General features: G+C 48.1%; 2 protein-coding genes across 3 annotated transcripts in view; one reads left to right on the top strand and one right to left on the bottom strand.

Moving 5' to 3' along the window:
• Positions 1 to 13,556, top strand: part of Nrap (nebulin-related anchoring protein) — a 65,346-nt gene extending 51,790 nt beyond the window's left edge. For both annotated transcript variants that reach the window (XM_005387785.2, XM_005387782.2), the window contains 10 exons: positions 131 to 235; positions 577 to 684; positions 1,547 to 1,858; positions 4,770 to 4,874; positions 5,611 to 5,709; positions 7,044 to 7,148; positions 10,308 to 10,415; positions 11,632 to 11,943; positions 12,600 to 12,731; positions 13,307 to 13,556. In XM_005387785.2, coding sequence (XP_005387842.1) covers positions 131 to 235; positions 577 to 684; positions 1,547 to 1,858; positions 4,770 to 4,874; positions 5,611 to 5,709; positions 7,044 to 7,148; positions 10,308 to 10,415; positions 11,632 to 11,943; positions 12,600 to 12,731; positions 13,307 to 13,405 — 1,485 coding nt within the window. In that variant the 3' untranslated portion in view covers positions 13,406 to 13,556. The remainder of the gene's footprint in view (positions 1 to 130; positions 236 to 576; positions 685 to 1,546; positions 1,859 to 4,769; positions 4,875 to 5,610; positions 5,710 to 7,043; positions 7,149 to 10,307; positions 10,416 to 11,631; positions 11,944 to 12,599; positions 12,732 to 13,306) is intronic.
• A 108-nt stretch (positions 13,557 to 13,664) lies between these two features.
• The window catches only part of Habp2 (hyaluronan binding protein 2), a 31,710-nt gene continuing 19,184 nt past the window's right edge, over positions 13,665 to 26,190 (bottom strand). Inside the window, exons 4-13 of the mRNA XM_005387787.1 lie at positions 25,278 to 25,385; positions 24,046 to 24,162; positions 23,178 to 23,297; positions 22,520 to 22,691; positions 20,740 to 20,837; positions 19,408 to 19,663; positions 18,248 to 18,390; positions 17,300 to 17,434; positions 16,163 to 16,308; positions 13,665 to 14,169 (exon numbers count right to left, since the gene is read on the bottom strand). Of these exons, the coding sequence (XP_005387844.1) occupies positions 14,005 to 14,169; positions 16,163 to 16,308; positions 17,300 to 17,434; positions 18,248 to 18,390; positions 19,408 to 19,663; positions 20,740 to 20,837; positions 22,520 to 22,691; positions 23,178 to 23,297; positions 24,046 to 24,162; positions 25,278 to 25,385 (1,460 nt within the window). The 3' untranslated portion in view covers positions 13,665 to 14,004. The remainder of the gene's footprint in view (positions 14,170 to 16,162; positions 16,309 to 17,299; positions 17,435 to 18,247; positions 18,391 to 19,407; positions 19,664 to 20,739; positions 20,838 to 22,519; positions 22,692 to 23,177; positions 23,298 to 24,045; positions 24,163 to 25,277; positions 25,386 to 26,190) is intronic.

Genomic DNA, 26,190 nt, shown 5'->3' with positions numbered 1-26,190 from the left:
TGAGGCGACAGTGTACCTATGCCTCTGGAATGGCCTTTTACTGCCTTGCTTCCCCAGTTGCATAGGAGGGCCTCCCAGCACTGCAGAAAGGCGCAATGCTGACCTCCTTGCCTTTTCCTTTTGGGTTCAGCGCCTCTATAGAGCAGCTGGAGAGGATGCGAGACACCAGTACACCATGACCCTGGGCCTGCCTGAGTTCATCCGAGCAAAAACAAACGCAGCCAATCTGAGCGATGTAAGCCCTTTCTCCTACCGAAGTTCAAGCATGCTCCAAAGCCATGCATGTTGTGTCTGTGATCTACCTGCAAGCTTTCTGGCATTCGCAGAAGCCTTTTAAAATGTGTGTTCTAGATGCCCACGTTAAATCCACATACCTTTTCACAAGCGTGTTACATGCCTGTGTGTGCTCAGAGACTCCCACAGGGTGTGTGCTAATGAGACTTTCTTTGCAAAATAGAAAGCTTTTGCCGGTCAGATATTGACCCTGGAACACTGCTCTGCAAACGAAAGGGGTAGCTTTTGTTCACTGATTTGTGCAGTTTTTTTTTAAAAGATGTACATGTGTTCCCACTTTAGGCAAAATACCAGGAGTCTTGGCGTAATCTTCGTGCTCAAGGCTACAAGCTGACAATAGATGCGCTCCCCTTCCAGGCTGCGCGGGCCTCAGGAGATATGGCCAGTGATGTGAGTGGAATGCTCTGACCTTCTGTCTTGCCTAATATCTGTTAACTGCATGTAAAACAGTGTCTACAGCTGATTTTCTTGAATTAAAGCAGATCTATAACCGTGTGAGACAGGATGTCACCTGCAGAATATATTAGTTATGAATGAGCTCCTTTGACGGAGGGAGGGAAAGAAAGGCTCTGTTAATCACAAGCTAAATTCGATAAAGGTCTCTAGCCAGAAGGAGCTTCAGATTGACTTCAAATTGCAAAGTCAAGGCAGCAGTTCCTTGGAACACGTGAGCGGCCTGTTTGAAGCTCTGCCCCAAATGGGGAGAAGACTGGGCTGGAACTCGCCAGGCACTGGAATACACTTCGCCGCAGCTCTCGGCGCTTTCCCTCATCTGTGTTGGAATTTGCCACCGTACTGCAGCCACTGTGTTGATAACATTCATAGCTTTGGGACATGAAGGTGACTTTCTCGTTCCCACAAACAAATTACAGAGAATGTGGACTTCAAATACATGGATCCTGTCTTTTGGGTTTAATGTTTTGCCAAGTGCAAATGGCTAGAGAACAAATTTCTTTTTTACCCTTTTTGATAAATTCCTTTTGGCCACAGGATGTGTAAAGCAGGGGGAGGTGGGCCCCTGACTTTGGTTCGAGGATCTGGTTTTAATTAGATAGGAAGAATCAAGCCATGTTTTATCATTCATCCCCCAGAGAGGAAGGCGCACTCCCTGACCAGCTGAACCACTGCATTCTTAGAACCATTACCCGCTGGGGTGAGAAAAGGTGGTTTTTCTGGGGTCTGCAGTGAAAATGCACGGAGGGATTTGCGCAGGCTGCCTGCTGGCCCCTGACCCGCCACTGCCCCCTCCCAGTTCCTCTACAGGCACGACTTTGTGAAGGAGCGAGGGAGGCTCATCGGGGTGCAGAGTGTGAAGGACGACCCCCGGCTGCAGCACTGCTGGCGCATGGGCCAGCTGCAAAGCGAGCACCAGTACAAGAGGGAGGCAGCCAGCAGCCAAGCTCAGTGCCACCTGCCCAAGGACATGGTCCACCTGGTCCACGCCAGGAAGGCCCAGGCCCTGGCCAGCGACCATGACTACCGGACCCAGTGTCATGAGTTCACAGCGCTGCCTGAGGACCTGCGAATGGCCTGGGCCAAGAAAGCTCATGCCCTACAAAGTGAGGTGAGGGGCTTGTGGAATGCAAACCAGCCGACCTTGCTCCTGCCTGCATGCCTGTGTGTAAATCTTGGCCTCTTCTTTGGCCTTCTGGACCTTCCCTGGACCAAATAATGACTTGCCTGGCCTCTGTCATCTAGCTTGGAATCATTTATTCACTTATTTCCACAATATTTATTGAGCATTTAGTATGTTCCAGGCACTAAGCCAGGCCTGGAGAATACCGTAGTCAACAGAAGAGTAAGAACTCACCTGTACTCTAAACTTCCATTATCCTCAAAGGAGATAAACCAGGAAGGATAAGGAAATGATAGTAAGTCATATGGTGATATACGCTATGGACATAAATGGAGCAGGGAGGTATGGGGGGAGGGTGTGAGTGTGTGTGTGTGTGTGTGTACGCGTGTGTGTATGCTCGTGCACATGTGCAGTTTAAAATACGACCTAGACCACAAGTTGGCAGGGTAATGGCTTGCTCAAAACTACACAGCTAATAAGAGGTAAAGTCTTCCAGCCCTGGTCTCTCGTCCCCAGGATCAATTTCATTGGTTTTCCCACGTGGCTGGATTATGAACCTAGGTGTCCTTGCTGCTGAGCTTGCAGCCTTAATCTTTATCAGTGTGATTCACTCAGAGTGTGCAGCCCATGGCTTTCCTGAGAATCTAAACATCATTTGAACTCCAACATTGTTTTGTAGATGAAAATAGGAACTTCCATTTGTAAAATAAGATAATGGTCTAAAGCAAGCTCCACTATACACAATGTAATGATGACAGTGTTTTTGGTGTTATTTTTGTGTTTTTGAGATAGGGTCTCACTATGTAGTACAGGGTGGCCTTGAACTCACTATGTAGCTGGCCTTGAGCTGGCCGAGAAGCTCTTGCCTCAAGGTCCTGAGTGCTGGGATTACAGGCATGCACCACCATGCCCAGCTATGACAATATTTATTATTAGTATGACAAATATACACCTTCTTATAGACATCTCCTGGATGCACCTCCTTCCCTCATTCCTATGTTCATTAGAACTCTGAGACTCAGTGCAGTAGCTCATATATTTGTAGCACAGGGCTCCAAAATAGGCTGCCAGGAAACCCTATGTGTAAATCTGCAGATGACTTCCAGACCTCAATATACATAAGGAGAAGAGGTGAGGTGCCATTTGCAGAAGCCAGATTCAGCTGGGCAGTTTGGGAAGGTCTATTATTATCTTAGAATCATTTTTCAAAACCATCTTTGGGTAGCTAACTCCTGTCTGCGCTCTTCCCCTGCCCCCCTTCCCACTTATCATGAAGTCTGGGGCAGGTGTGTTGTTTTTAGCATCTGTGTGAATAGTCAAAGCTGGGCTGGGAGCTGAGATATCAATAGACAATCCATTTATAAGAGAGTCTGAGGCACAGTCAGATCTTTGGGGAACCTGCATCTTGCTTTCTGACTTACCTGCGATCGTACTGTTCAGCTCAACAAAAGGCGAGTTGAAAGAGCGTTCCCCACTTCATCTCGCTTATGAAAGGAGCAAGGCCCGGCTGTGAAGAGGCCCTGTAGGATTATTCTCTCCAACTTAGAAATTTATCCAATTTTCTTTGTTCTTTATCAGAGTAGAAGGCAAAAGCTTTGCCGGTGTAGACTGAAAGATCGCGGTGTAAAAAGCAATCTTACTGACATGGGGTTTTGAAACCTGCTCCCGAGCCTGAGTGATGTCTCCCTTCACCAGTTGGAAAGCAGAGTCGAATTTGCACAGGGGCATTAACCAGCAGACAGTAGATCAGAAACGGACCCTCTTTGAGGCCAGCTGTGAGGAATGCTGTGAATCCTGAAATGAAAGAAAACGAAAAAGGCCGAGAGGCTGATTTCCGGAGTGATAGTTTGTATTACAGCAGAGGTTATATCTAAATTAGAGAAACGCCATCAAGTTCGTTTAGATCCAAATTTTAGATTTCCATAGAGAGGCTTTTCTCCCCCACCTTTAAAATGCCTAATTTCCATAAAGAGAAGAAGAAAGGCATTTGGGTGACTGTTTCATTATAAGTAACAGTGGGCAGATCAAGGAATCATAATAAGATTTGACATTTTAGGGGGCTCTTGATCAGACTCATTGTCTCAGAGCACCTCTTAGTACTTCCTCCCAGGAATGATGCTGTAGTGCTCATCTTCTGAGCCTTGAAAGTAAAAAGGGTAAAGCTTGGTCCACATTTGCAATATAAGCAAATCCTGAGTCACAATGAGAGGAAGAGGCAAACTGAGGCTTGGAAGGACTTAAATGGCTTACTCCCTATTAGCCAGTTGTAGTTAAATTTGCTGCAGTTTTCAAAGTCCTGCTGTATTTGACTCCTGCCCTTTCCACTGCCATTACTGCAAGAACAAAACTCCAGCTGGCTCCTGTCCCCAGGTACTCTCAGGTGTTTTTAGGAGAACAGAAGGATTAGATGAACTTCAAGTGTCACAGGGAGAAACTGAGTCACATTTTGGCAAAGTTATGTGCTCCAAGTTATAGAAAGTTCAATCCAGGACTCAAAGTCCTTTATCAACTGAATGGGGTGCAGAAGGTTTCTGCTGAGGCAGGCAGGCAGTCCTTCGCTTACAGAATGAAACAAAATGATCCCAGCCAATGCTTGGATTTGAGCACCTATTCAGCTCTGTCTTTCAGCGATCGACTTCAGAAGTAATCACCTGCTTCAAATCCTGCTAATGCATTCACTGGGGTTGGAGGATTTCATGTATCTTATGCATGATCCATTATTTAATTTCTGGTAGAATGCACAAATTCGAACAGCTGGCCTTGATAACACGCAGAGTGTGCTCTCAGTGAAGATACTGAACTGTTGTGATGAAGCATTATTACGAGTCAAGGACCTTCTTGAAATGCCCCAGCCATCCGAGGCTATTCCTGTTAAAAGCCTATGTTTTTCTTCCTGCAGTTTCGCTACAAGTCAGACCTGATGGGCATGAAGGGGACGGGATGGCTGGCGCTGAGGTCTCCACAGATAGAGAGAGCAAAGAAGGCTGGAGAGCTCATCAGTGAGGTACCTGGAACTGGTCCCACCAGAATCGCAGGGTCCTCCTAGCATTTCCTTTTGAAGACGGAACCTATTCATTGAGTGCAGATGCAAAGGGAACGGAACCGCTGATGACTTCCCCGGTGTTTTTCTGGGATCATTTGTAACCAAATCCTAACACAAAAGGAAATTTTCCTCTAAATAAATTCACTGCTCGGGAACTAATGAATTGCACAATGGTGATCTAACATGTCCCATTGTTTTCATTGAGGTGGGGAGGCAGTCGCATTCACTAATGTAACTGTCCAGGGCCTGGCAGCTTTCTGACTTCCAATGGTGGTACAAGTTGCACAGAGACAAGGACATCAACTAGGCTCTCCATCAGATTGATGGGGATCCTGCCTTGGAATCCCCCTGGCAGGTAGCACTGCGTCCTTCAGTTTCTTAATAACAGAATTTATTTAGACAGTGTCCGAGCAGGGTCCTACTGACGCTGAAAGCCGCCCTTTACTAAATTCATTTATATCAGGAGCCTCTTTTTCTTCAAGAGAGTAAATACCTGTCCAACGTGCCTTGTCACAGAGAAAAACTTGGGGAGTTTTTCAACTTTTGATGGTCAGGCGCCCACCAAAGAAAGAGACTCATCCAACAATATCAGTGGTACAGTTAGTCCTGAGAAGGCAGGATGAAACTGCATCCAGAAAATGTATGACATTTTTATGACGTTTGACTGTTTTGTGGGAATCTTTGTCTTCTGTTTTAGACCAAATACCGTAAAAAGCCAGACAGTATCAAGTTCACCACGGTGGTTGACTCTCCAGACCTGCTTCATGCCAAAAGCAGCTACCTGCACTGCAATGAGGTGGGTTCTTTCTCCTCACTCATCGTGGGCATGAAGTAGGGTAGTGTCACTCAGTGGTCAGTGCTGACCAACACAGGCTCTGGGTAGCTGTGAGTACAACACTATCTGGATGATTGGGAGCCAGTTACTTTATCTCCTCTAACCTTGTTTCCCTTATTTGAAGGAGGTAGTGGGTAAGGGGATAATAATAACAACTATTTCATAAGATTAAGTGAATTAAATAAAGATTAAACACATCAAAGCAAATAAAGCTTTTAGCAAGTCCTGGGATCATAGTAAGTCTTCTAGAAATGCCCCCTATTACGGTTTGCTCATAATGATAATAATGCCAAGCATTATTGATGATTCCTTACCAAATATGAGATCAGATACACTTTAAATGCTGATAGAATGGCAGTGGAATTAAATGCTTAATACACTCCAGAAAAGATAACTATATTCAAAGCTTCTTTCTGCTTTTGCTTTCTGTACGATTCAGTCCAGTTTCCTCTTGCCTGTGTTTATCCCAAGGAATAAAAAGCTAACTTGTTTTTCCCAATTATCAAAGTGTCCAACCCACCCCCAGTGACAGATTTGCCTCACCTCCCAGCAGGTTCAAACACCGCACTGACCAGTTCATGTTTGCAAACTCTAAATTGGATTTGGAAGTGGATCCAACTGTCATATTTTCCTCTCTAAAAGCAGATGAGGCTGAAACACTTCCTAAAATTATTCAAAGATCTTAAAGTGGTGCTCTGAAAAATATTAACCCACATGAAGCTTGAGATTTAAATTGCATTTTCCCGGGTGAACTTTGAACACTCATTAAGGTATTTTAAATGAAAAGAGCTTATTACCTGCGTGTATTATTCTTATTATGACTATTCATGTTAAGCAACAAAGTCCTGAGGTTATGTCTTCTGACCAGTAAAAAGCATGTGCAATGATCCCTTGCAAAGATTCCTTGCAGTGGGCTGGGGATATAGCTCAGTGGCATAAGCGCCTGCCTGGCAAGCGCAAGGTCCTGAGTTCGATCCCTGCTACTGCAAAAAAAAAAAAAAAAGATTCCTTGCAGTAACCACACATCTTGAAAACACATGACTAAGGCCAACCAAGATATTGGTTTGTGCCCCATTTGGAGCGGACCTTGGTGTTTTTAACAGGTTCTATTTAGAACCAGCTACCTGCCCTTGACCTCGGACACATAGGAACTTTCCTTCAGCAGAGGGTTCTAGGATACCCTCCCTGGGTGGGGCCATCAGGTGGGAGGGGGCGGGAGAGGGAATCAGCTGCTTTGCACCAGTGGATTCGGCAGTTGCAGTTGTATTTTGACCTTGAGCCTGTCTTTCCCACAGCGCCTGTACAGGTTGGCGGATGCAGAATCCCTGCACAGATACACCGTGATCCCCGACCACCCGGAGTTTGCCCGAGCCCGTCTCAACGCCTTGCACCTGAGTGATGTGAGTGTACCTCTGTTCATGTGATTTGTACCGGCTTTTGTAAAACTGTCTGCCCACAATGGATTTCACTTGTTAAAATCATAAAAAAAGTTCCTTAGGAGGGAGCATGTGGAAAAGAAAGAACACCTGTCAGAGAGTAGGACAAACTGCAGGTATGACTTTCTGTCACTTTCCTTGCTGGGGCTCAGTTTGTTCACCTATAAAATGGGAATTGGGCTGGCCTAAACTCAGGTTCCTTCTAGCTCTAAAAACCTGATTCTGGGATGGCTCAGTGGTCCCAGGCTCTCAGAGGTGTAGACAGTTGCTCTGTTCATTTCCCGAACGCCTCTCATCAGCTGCTCCAAGGATTGTACTGTGTCTGGAAAGACAGATGCTCCACAGAACCCATCCTGTCTAAATACGGCTGGCTCCTTTGTGTGCAGGGCTATGCCCTCCAACACTCCAGTTTCCCTTGGACGTGTGCCCTTTGCGTGACTAACCAAGACGCCGTTTCTTAAACCCAGGCTTGTTGTTGGCAGGGGTTGGAGGCCCCTGGTTGTAACAGAATAGGCAGCCGTGCGGCCAGCAAAGCTGTGATCCCAGGATAACAGGTAGAGAGGCGCAGAATCAAAAGACGCTGTCAGAACGGAATAACACAGGCTGAGTGTGTCGGCCTGGGGCGGCGCGCGGCCTCCCAGAGCCCGGCCATTCTTCCCTCCCTGGCCTGGCCATTGTGTCCTGGGGCTCCGTGCGGACCGACAGCTGCTGCCGCTCACCCCAGAGGTGGCGCCTTGCAGGGGTTGTGAGAGGCACCTTCTAGTTAGCGTGTGTGTTAGTTTGTTGCGTTTGTAAAGCCCTGTGGGATCCCACGCAGTGAATGCGCCCGTGCTTTGTAAATATGAGTTATTATGACCATTTGATGCTTTTGAGGGCTGTGCAAAGGATAATTTTAGAACAGTAGCTCTGGTAGGCTGACCTCCATCTGGGGAAGCGGGTCCGCCTCCTCTGCAGAGCCAGCACAGAATATCCAGCTCATTAATGTGTGGAGGACGGGGCGGCGAGGCCTCCGCTGGAGGAACTCTCACAGACACACTGCCAAGGAGACTGGCATGAAACTGCGGGTTCATTTGGGGCCCAGCTGAAGGAGGACAGAAGCGTCTTCCCTCTCCCAGGGGAGCCAACCCACAGAGTCCTGGAGTTGAGATTAGCTGCAGGGCACGTGGGTGTGGAGGACTCACAAACCTCATTTGAAAGAGCACTTCTTGGGGCGTGTGGGACTTGCACAATTGGATCAAGTGCTCTGCTAGGAGGGTGTGGAGGCAGAGTGACCTTCCTGGGCAAAGAAAGCCATTGAGATGTGCAAGGCAGCCGAAATAACTCAAAATCAAATGACTCTAATGTGTGAGGATGAGGACAAAAGTGTGCCCACTGTGATCAAGAAGAGGAGCGCCCAGGATTCCAAATCAAAGCGCCTGCGGAATCTAAAGAACCCAGTGGCAAGGCGAAAACCTCACCCGAATAAAAACCCAGGCAGGAAGTGATCACAATCAAGCAAATCATACACAGGGAGGAGGCACTGGAGAAAGGGCTCCAGCGCGCGCTGTGGGTCTTGAGTCACCCTCTCTCTACTTGATCCTCAGTCGCCGAGATTTGGAAGCTAGGTGCCTTGGAGGCCAATATGGGGTGATGTTGGATGCTGAGGCTGTGCAAAGTCTGGCGTCATTAACCAGCCCAGACCTGGTGTAGATGCTCCTATCAGGAAGGCTGCGTGTCCCCCGCATGGAGAGTGCTAGAGGTCTTGACTCTATTTGCTACTACAATATTGGTGAAGCCACAAAATAAGAAGGCTGGTACTAAAGGAGTTGTTGCTGTGTCATTACCGAATGCCCCTCCTCTTCTACATAGCTTTCAGTCCTCAGCCGAGCTCAGCAGTGACTCAGGAAATCTATCATCCGACTGTCTGTCATCCAAGAATTAGGCGGTTACCCCAGCAATGGGTAGATCTGTATTCCAGGGCCTTGAGCACAGTAGGTATCTGGCTCATGGCTTCCGGTGTTGGATGTGGGAGTTGGAGGTGAGGGTGAAGGTGATGATGGCAGCAGAGCACAGAGGTGGTGAGACCCACCCTGCTTGGCCCGAGGGCTGCACGATCCCCTCCAGTGTGAGGTCCAGTGCGGGAGAGGGTAGGAAACTTTGTTTTTCCCTGCCTCTCCTCCTTTGCTCAGTCGTGCATCCCCTGTAGAACAGAGCACCAGCCTTGACCTCTATTTCCAGGTGATAAAAGTAAGGTTCTTAAGGGCCCCCTGATCTGCTGTAGCTCACAGAATGAGTGAGTGACCGACACGGTCTGGGGCTATCCCTTTGTCGTTTGTTGGTGATTGGCTTTCCTGCTGTCTCCCGTCTCTGTGGCAGAATAAAGGACAGCCTTCCACTGGGATCTCCCAAAGATTCCTTTCATGGAGCCATTCCCTTATCTTGAAAAAAATTAACTACATGAAGGCACAGAAGATTTTGGTGCCCCATCAGTGATTCAGGCCCACGTGAGGACTAAGAGGCCATGATTACAGACTCTCAGGGGAGCACGAGCACAGTTTAAAAAGGGGACAGAATGAAAGAGAGAAAGATGAAGGACATGGGTCAGGTACTCGGTCAGGTTCTGTGCAATGCATTTAGTGCAGATGGCGGCTCTTCCCTTGGAGCGGACACCTGGACATGTGTGAGATGTGGCTTGCCTTATAGTGGTGGGGTGGGGTGGCAGCAAACCTAAACAGAGGGTCCTGGTGTTCGTGGAACTGGCAAACACATGGGTGCTGAGAACGAAGGAAGAGCAGCACTGTCAGCATGTGGGGAGAAATGGGACTCTGAGTTCTGGCATCCAGGAGCTGTAAGTGCAAGGCATGCAGAGAGAATACAGAGGCAAGGAGAAGGCGGAGCGAGACCCAGAGACCACAAGCCACCCAAGAGCCAGGCTTCACACTCACCTGGGGGTCTTAGAGCTGAAGGCCCTCATGGCCAGCCCTCTCCAGTCCCAGACCTGGGGTCCCCAGATTGAACAGGAAGTCATGGGCTCTGCCATCTTCGTGACACGCTGGATATAGGAACTAGTCTCGCTGAGAACCAGTCAGACCCACACCAAGTCACCACTCCTTGCTCCCCCGTGCTTTTGTTTTCCCAATCCAGAAAGTCTACAGAAACTCTTGGGATCAGACCCGGGCTGGTGGCTATGACTTCAGGCTGGATGCCATCCCCTTCCAGACGGCCCGCGCCTCCAGGGAGATTGCCAGTGACGTAAGTCCCCATGCTCTCTCTGCTGCTGACTTGTTTCGTGCTATTCTTCCCAGCTCCATTGGCAGGGAGAAGGCAGACACCAAGATGTCAAGTGTGTGGCTTCCGCACGGAAATGTAACATGTCCTTCATAGGAAAGAAAAGGCAGGGCAGTTTTCTAGGATCTTAGTTGGAAATTTAGGATTAGAGGTTTGCATTCCTACTCTTTCTCTTTTAGGAGAGGTGCTCTTAAGTGTTAGTGGGTGAGTATTTAGAAATCAGGGAATGTGTAATGGTTGAGTGATTTTCAGTAAAGGGCCTTCTTCAAGCAGAAACACAAGCATGGAGTCGAAAGCAATTGGGACCTTCCCCTACACTGACTTGAGTTTGATTCATGGCACAGTTGCTTAGGAATTGGGTATTTGATTTGGGCAAGTTGCTTGAATTCTCTGAACTCAAATTTCTATATCTATGGAAGAGTGACCTAGTACCTATCTTCTAGGACTAGTGTAGGGATGAAAACAAAATGGTCTGCAGTGCCTGGCACACAGCAGGTATTCAAAACAGGGCATCTAGTGTTAGTGAAGAGGAGAGCATTGCTGATTGGACATTAGACACCTGTTCACCCATGAATGGCTGTTTGCTAGTCCACCTTGAGATAAGGACAGACATCAGGGGCAGGCATTCAAAAATTTCCTTATTAATTAGATACAGAAACATCTAAGCATGTGATGGCGGGATCAGCTCATTGAACAGGGTAAAGGACCAACTGAGGGTTATCAGTTGCTGAGGGTAGGTTTTTGATAGATTAGAAATTTAGCAATACTAAATGAAACAGGTCCTTCACAAATGATTTGAGAAGCACCAGACTAGGTTCCTGAAAGTTGGAAAGGATTAAAAAACTGCACATATTCCCCTTCCTGCTGGAGTACTGATTACAGCAATAATAACAGAGTCACCACCAGTGGGCGTAGACTGGTGCCAGTCTTGAAGCTCAACACTCTGCTTATTGAATTTTCTCGATATCTCGTGGAGATGGAGATTCATTCTCCCGTTTTATCAGATGGGGAAATTGAGACTCAATAACTAGCCAAGACAGTACACCTAGGCCTATGGAATCCAAAGCCTGTATTTGTGCTGAGCAGCCAGTTGAGAATCCTGTGGGCTGCCACGTCAGGGAGGGTAGGCCTGGAGGGGATGTGGCTCCCTGTGATCCGTCTCTGCTCCTCTGATTTTTAGTTCCGGTACAAAGAGGCCTTCCTGCGGGACCGGGGCCTGCAGATTGGGTACCGCAGCATCAGTGACGACCCAAGGATGAAGCATTTCCTCAATGCTAGCAGGCTCCAGAGTGACAATGAGTACAAGAAGGACTTTGCCAAGGGTCGGTCCCAGTTCCACAGCCGCACAGATCAGCCTGGCTTCCTCCAGGCCAAGAGGAGCCAGAACCTGGCCAGTCATGTGCATTACAGGCAGCCCCTGCCCCAGCCCACCTGCGACCCGGAGCAGCTGAGCTTGAAGCATGCGAGGAAGGCCCACCAGCTGCAGAGTGATGTGAGCCACCTTTGCACATCTCATATTCCTTCCAGGGGAGCTGGGATGAGACAGCACCCCAGACGCTGGGCATTTTGGAAGCAGAAGGAATAGCGGCAGTAGTTACTGTATCATTTCTGTGCTCTGAGCCGTGCTCTGTGCTAAATGCTTTCTGAGCATCCGTCTCTACAGTCCCCGTGATCCCACCACTGCCTCATTTTGCAGATGAGGAACCCGGGGGCCAGGGACGTTAAGCAGATTTGGCATACGGACCCCATTAAGTTTGATATGAGAGCCCAGACCCTTGATCACTATGCTGTACTGTCTTTGAGGGGTCTCAGTAAGTTACCTAACCCAGCTGCTGCACTTTTCCCTGGGAAGAAAATGAAGCCCAGAGAAGGAGAGTGACTTCTCTGAGACCGCAGAGAACCAGGCATTCCCCCAACCCCCGCTTACCCCACTGCAGCTCCCATCACTCAAATAGATGTGAGTGACAGTTGCGTGCTGGCCAGGCTCACAGCAGGTACCTCGGGTCCTCCACGTCAGAGAGCTCCGGTTTAAGATGAATGTACTCTCCTTGTCCTGCTTTACTGACAACAACATATTCCTAGCTACCCTGTGGACAAAGCACCTCAAGCCCTGCTGACATGTTCCTCTCGTTTCCTCCTTCCTCCAAGGTCAAGTACAAATCAGACTTGAATTTGACCAGAGGTGTTGGCTGGACCCCCCCTGGCTCCTACAAAGTGGAGATGGCTCGGCGGGCTGCAGAACTGGCCAACGCGAGGGCCCTGGGGCTCCGGGGAGCTTATGTGAGTAGCGAGCTACAAACTCACCCTGCCTGGCAAGACCACAGGAAAAACAAAGTCATTGTTTCTTTTCAAAGTTTATTTTTGGCCAAAGGTCAGCTGGCTCTAAAGAAGTGTGAAATGCAGCTGAGCAAGGCACCTAATTTCATGGGTCTGGGATGACCGGGTGGATGACACACAGGTTAAACTTCCTGCAGGGTTTTCTCTGAAGTCACAGCCATTAGTTCTGCAGAGGCAAACCTACTGGGGAGACATCAATCCCGGGCCAGGGCACCCAGGCTGTGCTCACTGCTTGCTTGTTACATGTGCAGAAAGGGTCAGGGACTCGCCAACTATAACAGCCTGCATTTTGAACCCTACTTTGTTCAGAAGAAAGACACAATGACTAAATGAGAGATTGGCTTTGCTTCTTTCTCGTTCTTGCCTTGAGGATGCTTTCTCTTGGGCAGGGTGGAGGAGGAGACCAGAAAGGGAGGATGGATATGTTAAAGGCTCCGAGAGCATCTTAGCATGTCGTGTGGGAAGGGGGTGGGGGTGGGGGCTTCATTTTAACTGGGGGATACGTTTGGTTTCTGCAGGGAGCACCAGAAGCGGTGGAGGCTGGGGATCATCTGAGGGGGGAGGTGAACCCAGATGCCACTGAGATCCTGCACTGCAGAAGGAAGAGGCTCTGCTGATGTGAGTGAACAGGCCCAGCCCCTGGTTCCTGAGAAGCCACAGCGGAAGTCTGCTCTTCCAAACTACACTTCAGATGGCTTCCGTTTGAGCATCTTTAAAAAATGGCATCTCTACATCTATCTATATTAAAACAACAACTCTGAAAGCAAATAGAAGATGTACTTTTGCCCTTTTCTCTAATGTCTGGATGAGAATGGTGGGCGCTGTTGAGTATTTTAGGTGCTTGGGATGAGAAGCAAAGAGTCAAGGTGACTGTCGCGGGAGTGGGGCGTTCCGGGGTCTCACGTCTGTGGGCGTCCCTGGTGGAGGCAGTCTCTGTGAACACTGATTTTCTAGAAGGTACAGTTGGCAGAAGGGAGGCAAACACCATACATTTAGCTGCGTCCATCGTTCCTGGGATCCCCAGGGAGGCAGGGGAGCCTGGCAAGTGGTGTGGACGCTGGCCAGCGAGGCCCAGGGTGGGCAGCATCATCTCTGCCCAGAGCAGGGTACTCTGCTGTGTGGCCTCCTGGGTACTCCAGCGCGTATTCCTCGCTGTCCGTGAGGTCTGCTTAGTCTGGTGTAGAGGAGGATGGGCTCTGAGTTCCAGGACTGCACCTTAGAAGACAGCCTCCTTTTGCATTGTGGTTTTGATCCAGCTCAGGAACTTGGTAACTTGGGTGTAGACCCCTGGCTTTTCCCCACATTCCTGGCCCCAGCTCACGATCCCATAGACGTAGTAGATGCCGTCTTTCTCACAGGTCAGAGGACCTCCAGAGTCACCCTGAAGGAAAAAGCAGCAGAAGGTCAGCCTTGTGGACCTGAATGCCTTCAGATGTCTCCCTCATCTCTCAAGGGTGCCAGAGATGATGGGGTGGCATTGCCTGCTAGCTGTGTGGCTTCTCTGGGAAGTGGTGACATCACTGTTCTCAGGCCTCCCATGATGCCACGCTCTGAACAGAGAAAAGCTACACTGTTAGCTCAGGATCCCACGAGGTCTCAGCAGAGAAACCCAGGGCCACTGTCACAGTGTTTAGCAGATCCTACATTCTGATCCTTAGTCCTACAGTGTCCTCACCGCTAGTTCACCTAGTAGCTGACCCAGGGGATGGTGCCCTGTTGAACAGAGCCACACACAGGACAGGAACACAGGGACTCAGTGGCGGTGTGGCCTGGGCATTCAACCTGGGCTGCGGGGTTTGATCTTCTGGATTCCAATCCTGGCTCTACCTGCTTCTAGCCATGTGGCTTGGAGGCCTCAGTTTCTCAGCTATAAACTGTGCATAGCAACTGACAGCCTTCCCCAGGGTTCGAGGGTACTTTGGTTGTAAAGTACGGAGAACAGGGTCTGGTTCGTGTTAAGCCCTAGTTGCAGTGATGAAGATAAGGATGGAGGAAAGGCAGTGAGGAGGAGACTCACGAACAATGCTGCTACAACTAACAAATCTTTACAAATGGACTCTCTGTCTTAATCATAGCTACCACCGGATGATCTTATGGACATGTTAGTCCCATTAGGCACCAGAAACTGGAGAATTACTTGGGTGGTTGATCAAGATCATATAATAACCAACAGGAACAGGTTTCAAGCTCAAGGCTATCTGCTTCCAAAGCCTGCAAGTGAAGCCCCTGAATTATCTAGAGAGTTGAGCGATCTTTTTCTCTTACTCATTTTCTAGGGGCTTAGGACAAATCACCTCCAGCTGCCCTTGCCATTCCCTGAGTACATGGGCATCTGTGGCCCCTTGGGAAAGGACTCGGGTCACAGCATAGCTACAAACCCTAGAGAAAGAAACTTCACTTTCTCTTCCCAGAGTGGACTAAAAGGCTGGCAAGCCTGTTGGGTCCCTTTGCAGGGAGGCTCCGTCAAGGGGCCAGGATTTGAGTATGATCATGCTGGCGTTTCCAGGAAAGTTGAGCAGTTTATGAGGACATTAGGCAGAAAGTCCTAAAATGAGATGTTCCTAGGAGTCTGGAAAAGATGTATTTTGTGTGATGTGAGCCCTACAGAGGAGCCATGGGGAACAGGCTTTGATAGGGAGCAGGGTCTGAGGTCCCTTGAGCGGCGGTTGATAGCACCAGCATCTCTTCCCTCCCACAGCATCTCTGAGTCACCGCCCGAAGTCTGAACTAGGTGGGATGTGAGGCAGGTTCTAGGTTTGGCTGTGGTCACAGAGTCATGTAGATTGCTAGAACTAAATCAATCTTCTTATCTCTGCCTCTGTCTTTCTATTTCTGTCCATCTGCCACACGCACATTTAAACCCCAGTGACTAATAATATCATTGCAATATCTCTAGGCCTTACATCACTTTTGTTTTAGTCGTTGGTCTTGTGGATAGTTCCTTGTTTAGTGGGATTTTCAGACACACTGCCCAGCACTGAGGCCAGAAGGGCCACCTCCACATGTAAACATAGTGGAGCAAAGTAGCAGAAGCTCTGGTGTCCTGCAGACCCAGGGTTTTCAAATTCAAGGGCTATTCCTTACTACCCCACTGCTATAGGTAAGCATGACTTCTCTAAGCATCTATACGATGGTGACAATGACATCCCCTTCACCGGAGAGTTGTGAGAGTTTGATGAGTTAAATTACAATGCAGCCAATATGACCACTATGGTTATTATGCAGAGCCATCCTGGCTTGACGTGGATTCAGCTGTGCTGGGGTCAGATGTCCCCTACCTGTGCCTTAGCTCTCATTCCAGGACTCTACGGGACCTCTGTGCCTGTGTAAAATTTTGCTAACCTCTCCTTCACCAAGTGCATTTGGAGTCTGACCTGGCAGGTGTCTGGCCCAGGTTTCTGAAGGTTTCCTGCACAAATCATACTGTCATCGATCATTTGGTTATAGAGTCTTCGGGAGTTGCATAACGTGTTAGCAATCAGCTTGACTTTTGCATCCAGAAGCTGGCGGGACCCTTCCCCTGTGGACAGAAAAAAGAGTCACTACTGTGGAGACCAGGACAGCACCCACCCAACCAGAAGCTAGTGGTGTAGGGAGAAGGCCACCAGCCCTCAGCTTGGGAAGGAAGGAATTTCCTGGAAGAACCCTGCCTTCCAACACTGGGGTAGTTTCCCCTTTCCTTCAGTCTTCGCCAGGCCTGTGCAGCCCTGCAAAGCTGCACTGATCACAGTGGAACAGCATCATGTATCCCCTCCTCTGACTTCTAACTAGACCACAAGGTCCAAAAGGGCATGGGCGACATCTTAGCCATCTTTAAAATTTTCTAATGTCCGCAGAATGGCTTGCATAAGTAAATTCTGAATGAATGATTGAAGATTCCTAGTGCATTAAATTATCTGCATCTAAGAGAAGACATTCCCCCCTTAAAGATAATGAAATCAATCAAAATATGTCATTGACTTGGAACATACTGTTTTAGAGGACCATTTGTGAAAAACAAAATTGTTTTAACCTGAGGCCCTGTAAGATTCTCAACTAAGACATCACCATGTTGCCTAAACCATACTGAGCAGAATAGAGGTCAAAAGGGCTGGGATGGGGGTTGCTGCAAAAGGAGTTTTCTGATTGGCCTTAATTCCAATTAGCCCAAAATCTCTTCCCAAAAGCTTCTGACAATTCTGTATATTACATTTCGCTTTCTTTAAGAATAGAGACTAAAATGGCTCTTGCTTCCCATTACTAAGGGCAAGATTGGGAGACAACAGACACATTTGAGTTTTAGGGAAAGACTTGAAATGCCCTTCTGCATGTCTTTGGATTTGAATGTAAGATTTACCTAGAGAATGTATTGAATGTAAGATTTACCTAGAGCTGGAATGATGAAGCAGGTGCTTTCTTTTGATAATGTATTTTAAACTTATTTCAGGTTAGAAGGGCAGTTGGGATTTGCCCTTTTTCCTCTGGTTGATGTAGCTCCCTGGAATTGGGAGAGAAGGCGTGGATGGACTCACCTGTTTCTGTCACACCCCAGCCAGAGATGTGGCACTCAGTCCCCGAGGGAAAGGAATCATCAGGCAAACAAACAGTCTTCACATATTTGGACTCCAGAGCACAGTGCCCATCCACTGGCTTTAACTTGAGCAAAGCTAGGTAGAGACAGGGGAGGAAATGGATGTGATCTCATCTTCTTGGCAGAGAAGCATCAGCTTTCAGCTTTCTTTGGAAGGAGCTAGTAGTGAAAATCCACCCTCCATGCCTCAAAAACTTCTTCCTTCGTTATTTTATTTCCTTAAACTTTCACTTGAGAAGAGTAACACAGGTTGAGAGTATACCAGGAATAAGAAAAGAGTTTGAAATAATTTCTTGTCCATTTTAAAAAGCAGGTTGTAAGAGCAATAAAAGCTATTGAGAGAGAAAGAGAAAGAGAGAGACAGAGAGAGACAGAGAGAGACAGAGACAAACAGAGACAGAGACACAGGGAGACAGAGACACAGGGAGACAGAGACAGAGAGAGACAGAGACAAAAAGATCAATCTTGTGAAGCCAGTAGCTTAAGAATGTTATTGCCTCTGCACCAGAGCACCCCAGGTGCCAGTGCCAGGTGTGTCCATGTTAATATGCAGGAAGCTTAGAGTTGTGCGACAGTGTTCCCGCTTTCCCTAGGAGAAGCTCAGGGAGGTAACCCCACTCGCAGGTAAAAAGCAAGGGAGCTGGGATTCTCAGCACAATGTTCCTAGCATCCTGGCATCCCTTCCCTTCAGTTTAAGGATCTGTGCTCATTTTTCCACAACACGAACACATATTCTTAAGAAGTTCTGGAATAAATTCCCTACCTTCCAGGGTCAAACAAGGGACCAAAATGACCATGACAACCTTCTTAAACCAAACCTCAGCTTCCCATTGGTGGAGAAATCCACCCACATGAGACACACAGGAGAACCGTCAGAGGGGCGACTTGCCAATATCGTTGTATGGAATCTCGTCTCTTTCGGTGTAGTGGCTGTACTTGATTATCTTCTCCACCCTGAAGGTCTGCTCGTGGAATTCTGTCTTCTTCAGGTCCTGGTCCCCTAGCACAACTTTTAGATGTTTGGCCTTTATGCTGCAGGGGAAAGTAAAATGGTGGGGAATTTGGGCTGGACAGTAAGAAGCAGGACCCAAGCCCTAGCTCTGCTCCTGGTGAGCTGTGTGATCTTTGACCCTGGCCTTCTGCAGCCTCAGTATCCTCATTCCTGGTCCTTTTCTCCTTCACAGAACCCTGCTGTGGGTTCCAAATAAAATAGTGTGGGAAACTGCTTTATTAATGGAAGTAGACTCTAGGTATGAGCTATTGCTTTATCCTCATTTTCCAGCGAGAACTTCTATTCTCTCTGGGCCTTAATAAAGGACCACTAAGGTCCTCAGCTGAACAAATTTGCTAAGATTCATTGGTAGGTGCCAAGTCTCCATGCCCAACTCTCTACAGGAGCACCGCCTAGAATCCCAGAAGAAATCATTTAATGACAGAATGGACTGAGAGACTGTCAGGGCCACCTCCAAAATCTGGAGCTCGGATCATGAACCAAGAGAATGCAGAGGAGGAGGTAATTCCTCAGCTCCTGGAATCACTTGCTTCTCTGAGGCACACAGGAGGCCTGGGTGAGGACACTCCACCCCACTGGCTCAATGATAAGAACATCAGACAGTGCAGCGGGTTATTTTTGTCTGCTCACAGCAGATCAATGTGAGTTTGGCTGCCATTTTCCTGCTTTCTTTCCATGCGGATTTAGGAAAGATGCTAAGCCTTTCCGAGATCCAGGTCCTTATTAATGAAAAGGGGAAAATACCGTCTTCCCCTTGACAGATATTTATTGAACATTTGCTACATTCAAAGACCTGCTGTAGGCACTGGGGATGCTACAGTGAATAAAACAGATACAAATCCTTGCCTTCCCTTGGCTTATCTTCCTGGAGCTAGTTTTGAGGATTAAATGTCATATAATACATGCAATGCCCATGGTAGGCAGTGTAGAAATGATAGCTCTTTTCCCTCTGGTCGTTTGAAGCCACCTTTTTGCTCTGAGCGTTTGGGAGGGGGAGGCTACCAGCCTGCATTCCAAATCTCCCAGTGTTCACTCACTCAGTACAATGGGCAGCAGTGAGCACCCAGCAGGGGTGGATCAGCACACCCGCGCAGAAGTGGCCTTGGGGCATGGAGGAGGCCAAAGGCAGTGAGGTCTGCAGGGATGCCTGCCACGGGTGCTTGCCCGCTGTGCTCTTAAAGCCTCCATAGATCCTCTTGATCTTCCTCTCTGCAACCTCAGTTCTCCCGCAGGAGTCAAATCCCAAAGGCTGGATTGAAGAGTCCACTGGGTTCTGTCCTGGGTTGTCAGTCTCTGCAGGACACAAGAAAAGTGATCATCCAATTGAGCCTCTTTCTCATCCCTTGGAAGGACCTGGCGCTAGATCTGACTCTGAGTCCAGCAGCTGAGCAAATGACCAGAGCTGAGAGCCTGCACTGGTCCACACAGGGTGCGGCTGGTGCACACTGGTATTTGTTGAATAACTTGATGAATATAAAACAAATCTTTAGAACTAAGAAAGAAGGGGCTGCTTTTTCCTCATTTCAAAGTGTGTGTGTGTGTGTGTGTGTGTACAGATTCATCATCTAGCTATCCATTAATGCCCACGCACGCACGCACACACACGCACACACGCACACATACACACACACACACGATATTTTGGAGGCTGTATCAGTGCAAAGGGGGAGGATCGTGGATGAAGTAGATCAGGGGAAAGGAGAATTTGCAGAGGGACCTGGGGTACAGAGGAGAGAGCAAGTGGTGTCTGAGTGTTGCCTTGTTCCCTTCCTTGGGCTGGTAAAGAGGGAGAGATAACACTTCACTCTGGAGACCAAAGAGGACTTCTCAGTGGAGGGGGATACTTGGGTTTGTTCCCTAACAATGGTTGGAATCAGACAAGAGCAGCTATGGCGTGGAGTAGTACAGAGGCAACCGGCAACCATAAGACCAAAGGCACAGATGCGAAACTTATCATGGAGGGCACCCTATTGGTCAGAGTGGGGTGGGCCAGGAAGACTGGCAGGAAGGCTGTGAGGCTGGAATTCAGGCCAAGTTGCATCCTGAGAGGCCATGGGGGCCTAGCCAATGTTTGATCCCCATTGCACACAGAGGGCTGGCCTAGTGCCAAGCACACCGCAAATGATCGACCCAGAGCTGTTGAGCACACTGACTTAGAGTCGGGAAACGAGTTTCTAGTTGGACACCTGGCCTGAGCTGACAAAGGCATCCTGTTCAGCCTCCTGAGCGGGGAGGTAGGTTGGCGCTGGGATGAGAGTTGGTAAAGCAGGTGTGGTGGGAGGACAGGGCGGGAAGGCTAGGGTGCCAGCAATATCTGTCTATGGACTATCACCTTCCCCCTGGGGGCCTGGGGACATCTATCAGCTTACCTAGAGTGGAGCAAGCTGGGACTTCACAGTACTCCCATTTCACCTTTTCACTATTAGCTTTAATAAAACACCAGGGCTTTTGGTCTCCGTCTGGGTTTCTAAAGTGAAAAACAACATAAGGAGGCATGGAGAATTGAACACAACCTCTTTGAAGGACCCTTGGATGAGAGGCTACTGCACTCTCCTACTTCCCCTGGGACCTCCAACAGCTTAGCAGACTGTGACCTAGAAGGTGGGTCAGAATTTATTTGACCAAACATTAACTTCTACTTTTTTTTTTTTGGTACAGGGAATCAAGTTCATGACCTCACACTTGCCAGGCAGACACTGTGCCACTGAGCTGAGCTATCTCCCAGGCCCTAAATATCTAGGGGAGAGTCCCAAGAACCAAGACATAGTTCACAGGTCTTGTTCTAGACCCATAGGGCACATCAAATTATTCAAAGGAAAGGAAATGAGGTCCCTCCTGAAGTCTTTCTTTGTCAGAGAAGTAAAATGACTGCAAAAACACAATGGGCTCTTCTGCTTGAACCTCTGAATCCCTGGCTTGGTAACTCTCTGAGGAAAGCTGTCAAGGAGGCCCTCACAGAGGTGGTAGCTAGAGGAGAGCGCAGACTGAAGGTAACTAGCGCTCATGCAAGGCAACTCCTCTTATTTGTAGAGGCAGTTTAAAGCCAGGCAAAGGATCCTGGTTGTTTGTATGCAAATCAACAAAAGCATTGGCCTTGGTTAGGCAGTGGAAGGAAGCCTTAAGAGTGGAATGGCCTGGAAGCAGCAAAAGAGGAAGGGGGGTAACTCCTGTCATTACCAGGGTGGTGTAACGGTTGCTACTTTATGTCAATTTGAGAAGTTTAGGGGGGATATAGCTCAGTGGCACAAGCACTGCCTGGTAGGCGATGAGGTCATGAGTTCAATTCCTGGTACCATGAAAAAAAAAAGGAGTTTAGAAGTACTAAGCCACTCAGCAGGAGGGTCAAGGTCTTTACTTGGTAAACATCCTCATCCTGTGCAAGAGGAAGGCACAGAGATAGTGTGAGTGACACACCAGCCCTGGGGTGGGGGTAGGGTAGCTTGCTTACACTATAAGGCAGGAAAAGAGGCTTGTTTGCCCTGTTTTTGCTTTTGCTGCTTTTGCTGTCTTCTGCCACCTTGAACTGTGGCCCATGTGGCCTGCCACCCTGCCTTGGAGCCAGCTGATTACAGACTGAATCTTCCACAAACTGTGAGCTAAATAAACCTTTCCATCTTTAATGTTTGGTGTCGGGTATTTTGTCTCAGCAACGAGAGAAAGGTAAGTAAAACAGGTGATCTTAGCATTATCCTACTCTGGAAAACGTGAGCCTCCTGTGGCAGAGACTGTATACTCATCAGACAGTCCATTTGCTGCTCTTCCTTTCTCCCCTAAAGTTACATGGGGCCATGTGACACCTTCTGGCCAATGAAATGTACATGGGAGATAACGTGTCACTTATAGGTTGAAGTAGTATTTTTAAAAATGCTCCATTTTTCTAACTTTCCATTTTCTTCTTGTCTTCCTGGGTATGTGAGAAACTATGTGGAGGTGAATTTCCTCCTATCACCTCCCCCAACCCACAGAACCCACACAGCATTAGTAAGAAACTTTGATTCATTTATGGCACTGAGATTGGGGACTGTTTGTCTCAGCAGCATAACCTCACCTGTCCTGATTGAGACAGTTTCCTTGACAGACAGTTAATGAATTTCAATGATCAGTTTCAAAATAAAGCTACCAAGACTGAGCGTAGAAGGTAATCTTTACCTGCAGAAGTTGTGCTCCCCGATCCCATGGCCCTCAGCATCCTCCATAAACATGTTGTAGTTCTCCTGCAAGAGGAGGTTGGAGTTCCAGTAAAGACATGTGTGCTGATTGACTGTCCTGCTCACTCTTCCCCGGTATGAGTAGCCATCACCAACATAGCAGTCATCAGAACCTCGGAGAGAGCAGGCAGGGATGTGAGAACTGGGAGCAGTGGGTACACCGTCCCTAGGAAGGCTGGTGGGTATATCAATGGTTAATAAGTTTGGACCTGGGCATTTTTCACCTTGAGATTTCACCACAACTTTACAGGGTGCTCCAGATCCAACCCAGCTTAAAAATGTGAAATATATTAGCTGAGAATGTAGGTGCGAACTTAATTATTTCATTTTGGCTTACAAAAGAACTACTGGGGGCTGGCTTGAGGCCCAGATATGCTCTGGTATATTTCATTGGCCTGCACTCCACATCAGAATATTATGTTCTTTACCTGGAGCCAGATGCACCTTATGCCCTTAGGTGAGAAGGCTGAGGCAGTACAATAAAGGAGCCTGGGCAACTTGATTTAAACCACATTCTGGCCACAAAACCCAAACAGAAAAGGATTTCAGATGCCTTGCATGGCCACGGATTTCTGGGGAAACGGTGTCAGAGGCCATACCTATTTCGCAGAATCTTCCGTTGAACTGGTCAGAACAGATGCACTTGAATCTGGATCTCCTCTTATGGCGCGAGCAGGTGCCGCCATTCTGGCAGGGATTTGGCCGGCACACTGAAAGCACTGTGAACACAGGGAGTGGGACCGGGATGGCTCCTCAGGAGGCAAAATCTCCACCTGAGGTGATGAGGCGATATGGATGACATTTTTCTGGTGTCACCCTTTCACAAAAAGCGGGTCACCAGATGGAAAGACAGATCCCTGAGACTCCAGCAAATGTACACACGAAGCTTGAGAGCATGAACAAGAATGGATAAAGTGGTAAGCATGGAAGCCAGGCCAAAAAATGGTGAACAGCAATGGCCCACTCGGTAAGATACAGCAAGAGGCATAGAAGGAATCTGGGCGTGGGCTTGTGTTAGGTTGAAACTTGGCTCTGGCCCTTTGTAGCGGTGTGGCCCTCAGCAACTTAGTTATCCTCTATGAATTTCAGTTTCTGCAACTGTAGAACTTCCTCGTAGTTTTTGGGATGATGTGAGAGAGAATATAAATCTTCTAGGACAGTGTCTGACTCACAATGGGATTCAAAATATACTGATCCCCAAACTTAGCTCATCTCAGGAATAGATTGGCACCTACTTCCTGCAGGAAGTGACTTTCAAGCTGATTCTTTTTTTTTTGGATGGGAAAGGACAGAGATCAGTCACTTCCTACAGGGCTCTCCAGGGATGATAGATTCATAAATATCCTAGTTAAAAGAACCACCTTGGGTGGCATAAAATCTTCAGATACACCTGCCACATGTAGGATGCAGATTCCAGACACTAGCTAGGGCAGAGAGCCTCTCAGGAAAGGGGTCTCCACCACTTACCTCTGGAACAGTCTGGACCTGTGTAAGGGTGTCTGCAGGCACAGCGGTAGTAGGGAGGACTCCGGGTGATGAGACATTCACCTTGGCCACATGGGTTGTTCTTGCACCTGGTTTCCACTGTAGGAGATTCATAGGGAAGTAAATGGGAAAGTACAAGAGAGTATTTGAAGCACATTTTACTTAAAGTGATACCTGTACAGCACAATGTTTGGGGTGGGTGCGGCTGACCTGGGCCTTGTCCATGGTTCTGAAATACCACGCCAACCAAAGACAGGCTTCTCTTATGCTGGGATCATGGGTGATTGCTTCCTGTGTGCCCTTTGCAGCTCATAGTTCTGTATTTCTCTATTTTTATAAAAGCTTGGTTAAATGTGAACGTCTCCAACAAACAGAGGTGCAACTTTGATCTCTCCATCTTATAACTGACTTGTCTTTATCATTTTGTCATTCTTTTGAGAAGTTGAGGGATCAACCCAAATGCTATGTTTATGCCCAATGTTACTCTGAGACATTTATTGAAAGGGTATCAATTCTGAAAACAGATGGAATTCATGAGGAGGACACAGAGGGAAAGAAGTCAATTACAAAGCTCTCTATACTCTTAAAACACTACTCACTACCCCCAACCCAGTTAGATGGTTGCTACATTGGACAGGATCTGGATTCTCCTTAGGGACAAAATCACCTAATGCTATGTGCCATGGCCTCACATGATGCCAAAGGAGCTTGCCAAAGGAAGAGCCCTTGATGTTGGTGTATTCAAAGAACACTGGTCAGCAGTCAGGCACCAAGGCTGTAATTTCTATTCAGTCCCTAGTTAGCTGTGTGTCATGAGCAAGTGTCTGCCTTTCCTGGGTTCTCTGCCTCTGGCTTGGGTGTTATATGCCCTGAAAACCTTCCCACTGTCCCATTTGAGGACAATATTTCTCTGTTGCTGTTAGTCTCACCATTCAAAAATCAAAACCCTGAGTTTGAAATACAGTATATCTTGATTATATTCCAGATCTATCCAGATCTATTAGCCTCAATCTTCTCATCTGTACAATAGACATACTAGTTTGATCTCAGAGTGTGGGGAGTTCTGCCTGTGACCTGCATTAGGCACGACACATGTTTGCAGCTATCATCCATTCTGTGGGTTCACTCAGCCCTTCCTTACCACCCAGGTTTGGAGCAGGAATGGCTCCTTGTTTAATCCAAGAGCAGAGCGAATCTGGGGTGGATGTACTCACCGCTCTGACACCTGTTCCCAGAGAAGGGGGACCGACAGCTGCACCTGAAGGTGTCCCCAGTAATGACGCAGCTCCCACCGTGTTCACAGGGATTGGACTGGCACGGATCTAAGACACACAAGCAGTTGTCAAGGTCCAGAAGGGGCAGCTCATGAGAACCCCCCACTTCTCATCTACTTTTCCTCTCCTGCTCCAAAAGACAGTAGCCACAGAGCCAGGGATCGGGCAAAGGGGGAGACACACGTCATCCTTAAAGATCAAGGAGAACTGAGGCTGGAGGGCCAGAGAGAGGGACTCTGGAAGAGGGTAAGCAGAGAGGCAGGGAAGACTTGCTACTGTGTCTTCTCAGTCTGGATTGGATGGGGCTTTTCTCATTGAGAAACTCCTCATTTCCCTCATGAGTGTTTTTCTCCTCCCATCTCGCTGGGAGTGCATAGGGTCTGTCTCTGATGCTGAAGGCATTTCACAAGCCCGAGACCTCCCCTACTTCCAGTGCCCAGGGGTGGAGGTCAGGAGTGGGGGAAAAGCCCACCCCTAATGAAACACAAGCTTTCTGAACTTCAGGAGAGAAGACCAAAGGCAAGAGGGTGACAGAAGAATTGACGGCGAGGAGGAAATGACCCAGTGGCCTTCATCTTTCTTCAACTACTTGTTCAGTTAGATTTTGTCATATTTCATCTGTGCCTTTGGCTTTTCATGGTTGTCTGAATGGATCTTCCCTTGGGGAATTCTTTATCCTTCTGTTCACACACATTGTTCTTTGGTTCAGGAACTAGGATCCCTGGGCCTGGCTCTTGTTTTGATGGTCCCTTCTGATGTTTCCCTGATGCCCTGTATCTTGGCCCTGCCTTCCAGGCCACTTCGCACAGTTACACAGCTTTTATTCCAGCTGCCGAGCACTTTCCATGCTTTC

This window comes from Chinchilla lanigera, unplaced genomic scaffold, assembly GCF_000276665.1.
Source record: "Chinchilla lanigera isolate Chin_1 unplaced genomic scaffold, ChiLan1.0 scaffold00030, whole genome shotgun sequence".
NCBI classification, from domain to species: domain Eukaryota; kingdom Metazoa; phylum Chordata; class Mammalia; order Rodentia; family Chinchillidae; genus Chinchilla; species Chinchilla lanigera.
The sequence above is the reverse complement of the archived record's forward strand: the minus strand, read 5'-3'. Positions and strand labels throughout refer to the sequence as shown.